This window comes from Thamnophis elegans, chromosome 7 (assembly GCF_009769535.1).
Source record: "Thamnophis elegans isolate rThaEle1 chromosome 7, rThaEle1.pri, whole genome shotgun sequence".
Lineage (NCBI taxonomy): Eukaryota > Metazoa > Chordata > Lepidosauria > Squamata > Colubridae > Thamnophis > Thamnophis elegans.
The window spans coordinates 557,997-570,095 of record NC_045547.1 but is presented as its reverse complement, the minus strand read 5'-3'; the positions used below and the strand labels follow the sequence as shown (position 1 = coordinate 570,095).

At 57.3% G+C, this 12,099-nt stretch overlaps 1 protein-coding gene across 1 annotated transcript in view; it reads left to right on the top strand.

Moving 5' to 3' along the window:
* SHANK3 (SH3 and multiple ankyrin repeat domains 3) overlaps positions 1-12,099 on the top strand; it is a 204,897-nt gene that overhangs the window by 163,840 nt on the left and 28,958 nt on the right. Inside the window, exons 16-17 of the mRNA XM_032221683.1 lie at positions 8,484-8,619; positions 11,942-12,022. Of these exons, the coding sequence (XP_032077574.1) occupies positions 8,484-8,619; positions 11,942-12,022 (217 nt within the window). The remainder of the gene's footprint in view (positions 1-8,483; positions 8,620-11,941; positions 12,023-12,099) is intronic.

Here is a 12,099-nt window from a genome sequence, read left to right as displayed (position 1 = left end):
TGCCTTCTCCACCAAGCAGGCTGTGACTCATCGCAGGCTCTGAGTCTGCCAGAAGCAGGAGAAGACGGTGCCGGGGGGGGGGGGGGGTTGGTTTGGTTTATTAGATTTATGTGCCGCCTTTCTCCCAAGGACTCAGGGCGGTGTACAACATTAAAAGAAATACATAATACAAAAGTTTTTAAAAAATTAAATAGAATATCCAAAACAAACCCAATTAGAATTGACAATAACATTTTTAAAAAAGATTCGAATTAAAATTAACAATGATCAATAATTTGTTTTGTTCAGGCCAGGCTGGCTTGCTGGAAAAGCCAACTTTTTAGGGCGCGTCAGAAGGACCGGAGGTCGGGGATTATACGAGGCTCCGGGGGCGGCTCATTCCAGAGGGAAGGGGCTCCCACAGAGAAGGCTCTCCCCCTGGGGGTCGCTAGCCGACACTGTCTGGCCGACGGCACCCTGAGGAGGCCAACTCTGTGGGATCGCACTGGACGGTGGGAGGCTACCGGTGGCAGTAGGTGGTGTCGCAGGTATCCTGGGCCTAAGCCATGGAGCGCTTTAAAGGTCATAATTAGTACCTTGAATCGCACCTGGAAGACAACCAGCAACCAGTCCAGGCCGCCTAAAAGGGGTGTAACATGGGAGCACCTAGGTGCCCCCACGATAACCCGCGCAGCCGCATTCTGGACCAGTTGAAGCTTCCGGGTGCTCTTCAAGGGCAGCCCCATGTAGAGAGCGTTGCAGTAGTCCAGGCGAGAAAGGACGAGGGCATGAGTGACTGTGTAGGAGGGGAACCACCGTAAAACGGTGCCCCCCACTCCCAACCCCCGGAGTCGTCACAGTAGGATACCATGGTCGATGGTATCGAAAGCCACTGAGAGGTCTAATAGGACCAGGACAGAGGAGCAGCCCCTGTCCCGGGCCCACCAGAGATCACCGACCAACGCGACCAATGCCGTCTGTGCTGTATCCGGGCCTAAAACCCGACTGAAACGGATCCAGGTAGACAGCTTCATCCAGGGACTGGGGAAGCTGATGTGCTACCACACTCTCAACAACCTTCACTACAAAGCGAAGGTTGGAGACCGGATGATAGTTGGCTAAAGAGGCTGGGTCCAGGGAAGGCTTCTTAAGGAGGGGCCTCACCACCGCCTCCTTCAAGGCGGTGGGAAAGAACCCCTCTCTCAACGGAGCGTTGGTAATCACCTGGAGCCAGCCTCGTGTCACCTCCCGGGAAGCCGAGACTAACCAAGAGGAACACGGGTCCAGCACACAAGTGGCAGCACTGAGTCTCCCCATAATCCTGTCCATGCCCTCGGGGGTCACAGGGTCAAACTCAGATGGTCTCCACAAGATTCATCCCCGTTGACTCGCCCGAATGTACCCAGTCAGAGTCCAAGCCCGTCCGGATCTGAGCGATTTTATCCTGCAGATACTGAACAAATTCCTCAGCCCTACCCTGCAAGGGGTCTTTCCCAGCTCCTTGGTTAAGTAAGGAGCGGGTCACCCTAAACAGGGCGGCTGGGCAATTATCTGTGGATGCGATAAGAGCGGACAAATATTGCCGTTTTGCCACTTTTATCGCCACTAAGTAGGATTTAATATGAATTCTTACTAGTGTTCGATCAGATTCGGACCGGCTGGCCCTCCAACCACTCTCTAGGCGTCTTTTCCGGCGTTTCATCTCCCGGAGCTCCTCGGTAAACCAGGGGGAGACCCGGGATCGACACTGGATCAGAGGCCGCAAAGGCACAACGCGATCCAAGGCCCCAGTGGCCGCCCGATCCCAGGCTTCCGCTAGGGCTTCGGTCGAGTTGTGAGCAAGGGATTCAGGAAAAGTCCCAAGCTCCATCAGGAACCTTTCAGGGTCCATCAGGCACCTGGGGCGGAACCATCTAGTCGGTTCCACCTCCCTGCGGTGAGGGGTAGCAGTATGGAAGTCAAGCCTGATGAGGAAATGATCCGACCATGACAAGGGTTGGATAGAAACATCCCCTAAATCTAGATCATTCATCCACTGCCCAGAGACGAAAATCAGGTCGAGCGTGTGTCCCCCATTATGGGTGGGGTCTTGAATTAACTGAGTTAGGTCCATAGCCGTCATGGAAGCCATGAACTCCCAAGCTGACTCGGATGTCTCGCCAATGGAAGGCAGATTGAAATCCCCCAGGATCATAAGCCTGGGGAAATCAACCGCCAATCCAGCTAACACATCCAGCAGCTCCGGCAGGGCCGATGAAACGTAGCAGGGAGACAGGTACGTAACAAAAAGGCCCACCTGAAATCCAAGGCCCCATTTCACAAAAAGGGACTCACACCCGCCTATCTGAGGCACAGTGACCTCCTGAGGTCTTTCCCTAATAACCCCCACCCCCACCCTTGCCCTGGGCTCTCGGCTGGTGAAACGCCCGGAAGCCTGGTGGGCATAATTCACTAAGGGGAACACCCCCCTCATGGCCCAACCAGGAGGCGAGGCAGTGAAGCTGGCTACCGTTTCTTCAGGCTGGAGGGCGTCACAGCATTGGTCTGTGCTCTGTGTCCCCTACGGGTCCTCTCTCAAGATAGGATGGGGAAGACCTGCCTTGTGAGAAGGCTGTAGGACAGGGGTCTCCAAACCTGGCAACTTGTGGACTGGCTGGAGAATTCTGGGAGTTGAAGTCCCCAAGTCTTACAGTTGCCAAGTTTGGAGACTGGGAGGAGCCCAGCCCAACGTCAGCAGGCAGCTGGGAAACCCAATGCAATTAGCAGAAGCCTCCCAGCCGGACCAGGGGCGGACGATGGCTCCCTTGCGTTTTGAGATGCTCCAGTCACTCGTCGTCCCTTCAGGGCACCGGACCTCAAGAGAGACGTAGCAAGAGCTTCCGGGATGATCAGGAACGTGAACGCCAACCCTGCAAGGAAGCCTTAAAGGAGCTGGAGGCGGAGCCTGCCCAAGAGAAGGAGGCGAGGAGGGAGCTCTGCAAACATCTGAGGGCTCTCTTGGGCCAAAGGACGCAAGTTTCTGGTGGAAACTGAGAGAAGGACTGGTCAGTCAAAAGGAAGAGAGATTCAATGCAGTGTCCAAGAGCCATAAATCAGAATCTTCTGCTTGGAACAGCTGGACTTTCCAGCTGTCAGAGGTTTCTACAACAAAGCCTCGGAACATCTGCCCACCTCTTTCGAGGAGAGCGTCATGAACTTAAGGAGTCATTAAATGGATGGACGTGGAAAGGAGAATGCAAACTGGGTATCAGAACAAACTGGAAACTCCGAAGAGGAGAAGAGCTGCATATATACGTTTCCCATGAGGACATTGGGATGTTATGCTAGGAAAATTGGAGCAGAAGAAAGACAGGCGGCAATCAGGGCAGCCTGGGAAGAGGCAGAGGACCAAGGTAGGGCCAGAACATCATGGAGAAAACCTGCGGGGTGACTTAAGGGTCAAGAATTAATGCGTGTAATCAATTAATCAACAGCTTTTTAGACAGGACTGATCAGAGGGATTCCACTATTCCTATTCTGAGCTAAAGAGGAGCCAGCCACGTGTGGCTGCAGCCAAAAAAGCCAATGCAATCCTAAGTTGCATTGAGAGAGGGATGCAATCAAGAAAGGAGGTACGAATACCACTCTATGAAGCCATAGTAAGGCCACAGCTGGAGCCAAGGTGGCGCAGTGGTTAAATGCAGCACTGCAGGCTACTGCTAGATCAGCAGGTCAGCGGTTCAAATCTCACCGGCTCAGGGTTGACTCAGCCTTCCATCCTTCCAAGGTGGGTAAAATGAGGACCCAGATTGTTGGGGGCAATATGCTGACTCTCTGTAAACCGCTTAGAGAGGCCTGGAAGGCCTATGAAGCGGTATATAAGTCTACTGCTATTGCTATTGCTATTGTCCTGCATCCAGTTTTGGTCACCACACTATTAAAAAGATGCTGAGACTCTTGAAAGAGTGCAGAGAAGAGCAACCAGGATGATTTATTTATTTATCTATTTGTTTGTTTGTTTATTTATTGGCATTTGTATGCCGCCCACTCCCTAGGGACTCTGGGCGGCTCACAGACAAGACAAATGAGCATATATAAAAATTAAAATAAGAATGATGAGGGGACTGGAGGCTAAAACATACGATGAACGGTTGCAGGAACTGGCCATGGCTAGTCTAAAGACAAGACGGACCAGGGGAGAGCATCTTCCGATATTTGAGGAGCTGCCACAGAGAGGAGGAAGGGGCTCAAGCTATTCTCCAAAGCACCCAAAGGCCAGAGAAGGAACAATGGGTGGAAGGAGACCAAGGAGAGATTCAACCTGGAAATAAGGAGGAATTTTCTGACAGTGAGAGCAATCAACCAACGGAACAGAAGTTCACTTCGGATGTTGTGGGAGCTTCTTCACTGGAGGCTTTCAAGAAGAGACTGGACTGCCCTCTGTCAGAAACTGTGTAGGGCGGGGGGTTGGACTAGATGGCCTCCAAAGACCCTTCCAACTCTGTGACTCTGTATATGTCCTCACTGCCTGGTCAGCCATGACTGGCTGGCGAATTCTGGGAGTCTTCAAGTTGCCAAGATTGGGCTCCCTTGGTGTAAATGGCCCCACAGAGCTCTCGCGGGGGAGGGTGTGATGGCTTGGAAGCAGGTTGATGGTCATTCCAACAGCTGGAGGACAAACCTCCTTGGATCTTGCCTGGACTGCCTGGTCAAAGTGAGATCTGGATACAGGACAATAGCAATAGCGCTTAGACTTATATCCCCCTTCCCAGTGCTTTCCAGCCCTCTCCAGCCTCTGCCCCCAACTATACAGGTCCTCATGTATCCCACCTCAGAAGCCAGAAGGCTGAGTCCACCACGAGGGAAGTGAGCCAGCTTTTCCCAGTTGTGTGAATCCTCGGCCGGGGCCAGAGGCTGGAGGAGGTTGGCATTCGGACCTCCGGACAGGGGAAGTTATTCTTCTGGGTGGGGGAGGCTGTGCAGCCCCTGCTCCTTCCAGAGGGATGCATCCCACCGGCAGCCTTCTGCAAGGCAGCCTCCGGGGGCTTGAAGGATGGAGAGCCAGCGAGGAGACTCCAGTTCCCATCATCCCCTGCAGATGTTGGGTTGGCCTAGGTTAGCTGGATTAAACCTCTTTCGGATCAGAACTTTGGATTAAAAAATGCCTTTTTTTCTTTTTTTTCCTTTGGAAGCTGCTGCTGGAAATATTTCTTTTTTTTCTCTCCAATGCGCAAAAGCAGTTATTTTTGCCACAGTGCCGAGGAGAAATGACATTCAGCACATTGAAGGAACCATTTCTATTTTGAACCAATGTTTCATTTCCTTGAGAGAAATTAAAGCGAGGCGTGTCATTAGCAGAAGCTGCTGCCGAGGGAGGCAGCCGTTGCAAGGCCCCGGGGTTGGAGAAGGTTGGATTGTCACTGGGGGACCTCGGGGGGGCGGGGGGGGTCAGACTGGCCCCACCTGAAAGGCTGCCAAGGGCCAGAAAGTGCCCAGAAGTCTCGTGGCCTTGAGATAAGCACCAAGATGCAGAAGTGAAGGGTCCTTAGCACCCTCTGAGCTTGGGGGTTTTCTTGCAGATGTTTCATGACCCGCCTAGGGAACATCATCAGTGCTAGGGAGGAGTGGGGTTTGGGGAGAGGAGGAGGAGGAGGAGGAGGAGGAGGAGAGGGGCTTTGATGCCCTCTGAGCTTGTGGTTTTCCTGCAGACGTTTCTTGCTCAGCACTGATGATGTTCCCTAGGCAGGTCATGAAACGTCTGGAAGAAACCCCCCAGCTCAGAGACCCCCAGGGATCCCTCCTGGGAACTCTGGGCTACAAATGTCCTCCTTGGTCAGAGGCCAAAGTGCCAGAGATTGACCGCTCAGAGTCAGGCAGCAAATACATTTCGTAAACTCTCCTCCTCATCTCCCATCGGTTGAAGGGAGGCCAGCCTGCCTCCCTGCCACGCACACCCTTCCTCGCTTCGCGTCTTCCCAGCATATCTCAAACTGGAGCCTGGGGGCCCTTCGGCCTTCCCTGCCCGTTCCCTGGTTCAACTCGCCCCTTTGAAAGAGCCCAACGGCTGACAGGTCCAGGCTAAGCAGGAGGGGAGGAGGACTGGAGAATTAAGGAGAAACTGCTTAACAGGGAGGACCATTAACCAGTGGAACAGCTTGCCACTAGAAGTCGTGGGTGCTCCATCACTGGAGGCCTTTAAGAGGAGGCTGGACAGTCACTTGTCTGAAATGGTCTAGGGGTTCCTGCCTAAGCAGGGAGCTGGAATAGAAGACCTCCAAGTTCCAGTCCAACAGCCGTCCAGTCGCTTCTACACCGTTGCCTGGGCTCCCCACCCCCACCCCCATTTCCCATGGCCCAGAGACTGGCCAGAAAGGGAAGGAGACTCGGTCCTCGGGTGCCTTGGCTCACTTCCTTGAGCATCGCCCTCTCTCTGCTCCTCAGGAGCCACTAATTGGTTTCAGGTTCTGTTTGTGGCCACCGGCCGACTTGGGATGAGCAGCGATGGGCCCTCCTCCTCTTCCTCCTCCTCCCCCTCCTCCCCTGAGACAAACCTTGGTTCTAGGACTGGATCCGGTTCCGGAATGGCATTTTGGGTCAGCTTGCCAGGCTGATCCTTGTCCTGTGTTCCGTGCCTCTTGTTTGTTCAAATAATCCTTGATTACTTCCTCCCCCCCCCCAATTTCCCCTCTGCATCAAACGATGGATAATAATATTCTTTGGAAAGGGGGTTTCCTTTGTGAAGGGGGAGCCTGATGCGCCCACCTCCTCTGCCCCCCTGGCCTTCAGCCCTTTCTCCCACCACGGCCACCGATTCCATGGAAGCTTTCAAAAGGAGCCCCTTGAGTGGCAGCCTAGAACCGTGATGGGGGACCCATGGGATGGATGCCAGAGGTGGCACACAGCGCCTTCTCTGGTGGCATGCAAGCCGTTGCTCCAGTTCAGCTGCGCAAGTGTGCACACCTCCTGCCATCCACCTGCTCTCCAGGTCCCTACTGTGCATGCGCAAGGGCCGGGGGGGGGTGCAGGACCATGCACACATGTGGGGGTGCATGCGCAGAGGTGGGGCACACGCAGGGGCCGTGCACATGCGTAGGGAGTGGGGCACGTGTGCGGGGGTTGCACGCGCATTGCACTTGGGGGGTTCAGGCGTGCGTGTGCATTTCCTACCCACAGGTCCCTGGGGCTGGGACTATCAGCTGGGAGGAGGACTCAGAGGAGCCACAAAGGAGAATATTTGTAGCTCGGGGTTCAACTGGGGGCCCTGGGGGCTCTCTGAGCTTGGTGGGTTTCTGGCAGATGTTTCATGACCCAACTAGGTAACGTCTTCAAGGCTAGAAGAGGGGGAGGTTGCAGAGAGGAGGAGGGGGGGACTGTGAGGTCTTCCTACTCTTGAGTTTGGTTGTTTTCTGACAGACCTTTCATGACCCGACTGGGTAACATCATCAGTGCTAGAGGGGAGGAGGAGGAGGAGGAGAACTGTGGGGTTCTTGCTACCCTCTGATCTTGGCAGTTTTCTGGCAGATGTTTTGAGCCAAGGAGGTGACATCATCAGTGCCAGAATGGGGTGGGGTTTGCTCTCTGCTTATTCCCCAGTCGAGGAAGTGCCACCTCTGACTTAACAGTAAACCAGAATGTAATCAGGGAACCCCCAAGAAGCCTCCCCCCAACACTGGCAGGGCGAAGGACCCATCTATCAACAGAGAATGAAACCTCTCCCTTCTGGCTCTGCTGATGTTACCTAGTTGGGTTGTGAAACGCCTCAGTTTTCTCCAGGAAATGCCCAATTGGAAGAGTTGTTGGTGTTCTTAAGGGCTGCCCTCTTGTTTCCTCTGGGTAGTAGGAAAAGGCGCTGGCCGTGGGCAGCAGCCAGGAGGACCGGGGGGGGGGGGTGTCTTGCCCCTGGAGGGTGCAGGTGGCATGTGGGGCCACCCCAAAAAGCTGGAAACTCTTCCCGTCCCAACCAAACCCTCCGTGGGAGTGAATTGGTGGCGCCTCTCTCTTCTTTTTCTCTCCCTTTTGTCTTTCTTTCCTCTCTTTTGTCCACCAGAAAAAACTTAACGAACTGAATATAAATAATACGTCATTATTTCAGCTCAGAGAAAACAAAAATTGTTCTCCGTTGCTTGAACAGATGAATAGAACATTATAGTGCAATCTTGAATCACTTCCTGCGATTCCTTGGAACGCTTGTTTGAAGGTTATCGGGGCCATTAAATATTCTTTGCTAAAGTGGATCTTTTAGGGCTTCAACAGCTGGAAACCAAAACAGAACCGTCTGAACCGGTTCCGAGCCATAAGCCCAGCCGCATCCGGAGAAGGCAGAGCCAGGGGGGGGGGGGTCCTGGGGTGCTCTGGGGCACCTGCACAGCCTCTCCTGGGGGCAGCGGTGAGGAGCAGAGTACTGGTGCTCCTCCTGCCTGTGCTGAGGGATACCTGTGGCCAGGTGTTGCCTGCAAAGGTGGGGGGGATCCCAGGAGACGGGGCCGGCCCCTCCTCCTCTCATCCCTTCTCTCCTTGCCACGCAGGTGAACGGAGTGAATGTGGTGAAGGTGGGGCACAAGCAGGTGGTCTCGCTCATCCGCCAGGGGGGAAACCACCTGGTGATGAAAGTGGTCTCGGTCAGTCGCAAGCCAGAGTCGGAAGACGTGGTTCGGAAGAAAGGTGAGTGCAGAGCAGACCCCCCAGCCCACCCCCCACTCTCTTCGCTTCCAGCCTCCCTCCAGGCTCTCGGCTGCCCTCGTGGGCTTGGAAGAGGGGGCTCCACCACCCCCCAGGCACCGTTGCCCCTGCCCGTGCTTTGCCCTCCCCAGCGTCCATTCTCTTGTCTTCTCCAGCCTGGTGGTCAGTTGTCCAGGCCTCCATGCGGGAAGCAGAACCCTGGTGAAATATTGCCCACCAAGAGCTGGCCAAGGTCGACTCAGAGGGCCCATCTGCTCAGGGGAGATGCCCAGGGGGCAGGAGCCGTGGCAACAGCAAAAATAGCAGCAGGGCTTAAGACTTAGCACATATATATATATATATATATATATATATATATATAGGTGCTGCTTTACATCACCCTCCGGGCAGTTTGCAGTGGCTGCATTATTTGCATATTTCCCCCCACCATCTGGGTGCTGAGGGACGGACGGCTGAGTCCACCTCCAGCCCTTCAGGATCGAACTCCAGGCTGTGGGCAGAGTTTGCCTGCAGTTCCTCGTTCCAACCACTGCGCCACCCGGTCAAGAGAGCGGGACCTTTCCCCTCTGGCTGAGAGCTGACAAATGCTCCCTCGGCCCACAGCAAAGCCCTCCTGGCCCGGATGAGGCTCCCTCGCTGGGTGATGAGACGCCAGCAAGGAAACAGCCGAGCTCAGAGGGCCCCCAGGGGCCCCGCAGGTGTTTCTTCAGAGGCATCCAGTGGCCATCTGGTGCCCTTTGGCCTTTTCCCTTACGAAGAAGAAGAAGAGGATGCTCCCTGGAGTGCCCGCAGATGGGCAGCCCCAGAGACCAGGGCTCAAGGCAGCACCTGAAGAGGAAGATTCTTTCCCGGGGGGGGGGGGCGCTCGGGGGTCTCTCTGGGTGGCCATAAAGGGGGCGGGAGGGGTGTCACTCTTTGCTGAGTGGGAAGTGAAGGACCCCAAAAGGGGAGGAAGTGGCACCCCGTGGCCCCTTTGCCCTCTGATGAAGGGTGGAAGTCACCTTCTTCCAATGACCAAGTGCCGCCTTCTTGCTGATGCCATTCTGGGGCTTCCTCCATCTTCTCTCCTGCCATCCCTTCCTATCCTAAGAAACCTGGCAGAGGGCAGGATGAGGCCACTGAGGTCCCAAAAGGTGACCCAGAGGAGGGGGGACCAGGGGGGCAGCAAGGGGGCCCTGCCTGGAGCAATGGGTACCAGGAGGGGCAGCAGCCTCACCCTGGCTGGCTTCACCTCCCCTTCCTCAGCTGAATCGCCAGTTGGGGAAAGTAGCTGGTGGCCTGGTCAGCCAGGCTCCTCCCTTTCCTCTCTTCTGGAAAATGCCCCCTTGTTAATTCTGCAGGCCCTTCAACACACACACACACACACGTCACTCCAGCTACAAGTCTGGGCTCCTTCTGGAGGGGCACCTTCTCCCTCCCCCACCCCCTCCCCTCCCCCCCATAGCTGGTCACCCCTGACCCAGCTCCTCAAGGGAGGAAAGCACCCCGCTCTCTTGCAGGGCTGGCCTAGGGGGCCAATGCCGGGGAGGGGGCTCCTGCTCTGGTCCCAACTAGCATCATCAGTGGGTGGCTGGAAGGAAGTCTCTTTGTCGTTCCCCCCCCCCCCCCGCTCAACCAGAAGCCCTTCCTGCCCCCCCTGCCCCACACCCAGGCAGGCAGAGGGACTCTGAGCTCAGCTCTTGAAAGGCCCCCGAATCCTTTCACTGGGGGTGGGGGGTTGAAACTGCCTGGATTGCTGTGAACCCCAGAGAGGAAAGGAAAGGGAGGGGGAGACTGTTGTGGTAGCATTTGAACCCGGCTGCCCTGTCCTCAATTGCCAGAAAGTCCAAAGAGGCAGAATCCCCTCCCTCCGTTTCTTCAGAGGGCAAAAGAGCAGCTGCAAATTGAGTGGAAAACCGTGGAAGAAGCAACTCAAAAATAGCCTCATTCAATGTTAAACAAAAGGAGGCATCGCATACGAAGCGAAGTGGACAGTCCTTCTTACCCAGTGCCAGCATCAGCTTTCAAAACCATGCGGAGGACGCCCACCGGGTTTTATTTCCATGCTGATGCCAGGCAGTCAGGCGGGCATCTTCAGTCTGTATCCCTGGAAGGTGGGCTGGAGGCCGAGGAGGGGTGTGGACCAAGGGCAGGGAACGGAGCGCCTGGGGGCAGGCCTTGGCCATGGGGTCTCCGTGCCAAGCAGGCCCTCAGAGGGCAAGGATGCCTCCCTCACCAGGAGTTTGGCTCTGCGCCATCCCTGATGAACCAGGAAGGGGTTATTTGGGGAGGGGGCGCAACAGGAGGGGCACTGCATGTGCCAGGAAGCTGCAGAAGGCATCCTGGGCTCTTCCCAGCACCCTGGGGGGGTTAGAGGGAGGGTGGGGCCCTCTGCCCGGGCCCTGGAGCCCCACTCTGGAGAAGGTGGCAGAAAGGGGCTCCCTCCCTTGCAGGGGAGGGTCTCGAGCCTATTTTATCGGTGTTGGGGGGAGCCATAGACCCCTCCCCAGGAGGACGCCCTAGGGCTGAAGCAAGCCCTGGGGAGAAGGGAGGGGGTGGGGGGCGTAGCAGAGGGAGGGAAGCAGCAGCCCCATGGGCGCAGTTGGGGGGTGGCTGAAGGCGGGGTGGGGAGGGTCGCGCAGGCTCCTGGCCGCGGCGCCTGGAGAGCCCCCGGGGGTCGCGGGCGGAGGCGGCTGAGCCACCCCGGTGGACAGAGAGGTCCGCGCCCATCCCGGAGCTCCCCGGCGCCCTTCTCTGCCGGGGCCCGCGCCCTCCCCGCCGCCCCGCGGGCTCCCCGGGCCGCCCCTCCCCGGCCTCCCCCGCGCGGGGTCTCTGCCGCAGGCGGCGCCGGAGAAGCGGCCGGGCTGGTTGCCATGGCAACGGGGAGCGTGGAGCCCGCGTCGCTCGGGCGAAGAGACGAGCAGCCGCCCGGCAGATGGAGGGCGGGCGGGAGGGGCGGGCGCGCCCGGCGGAGCTACGGCCGGGGCGGGAGGGCTGGCCGGCGGGACCCCCAGCCCGCTGAGCCCAGCCCCACCGGCCGGCCGGCAGAGGCAACGCGGCGCCCCGCCCGGCCGCCTCCGGAGCGCCGGCCCTGCCCTGCCCTGCCCGCCCGGTGGCTCCGGCGGCGGGACGATGAAGAAGTTCGCCTCCACGCGCAGCCTGAACAAGATCCTGCAGCAGTGCGACTCCTCCTCGTGCCGCGAGTACGAGGAGATCCAGGCGGTGGAGAAGAAGCGGGCCCTCCACCTGCCCCTGGCCGCCCCGCGCAAGCTGCTGCTGCTGCCGCTGGACAGGCGCTGCAAGACGGCCTCTCTCTTCCTTGCAGCCCCGCCGCCGCCCAAGAGGGCGCCCAGCACCACCCTCACCCTGCGCTCCAAGTCCATGACCGCCGAGCTGGAAGAGCTGGGTAAGTGCCCCCCCCCCCGCCACGCCCTCTCGGCCTGCCCCCCCCCAACCGCCCTCCCCTGCTTCTGCAAGGAGCCC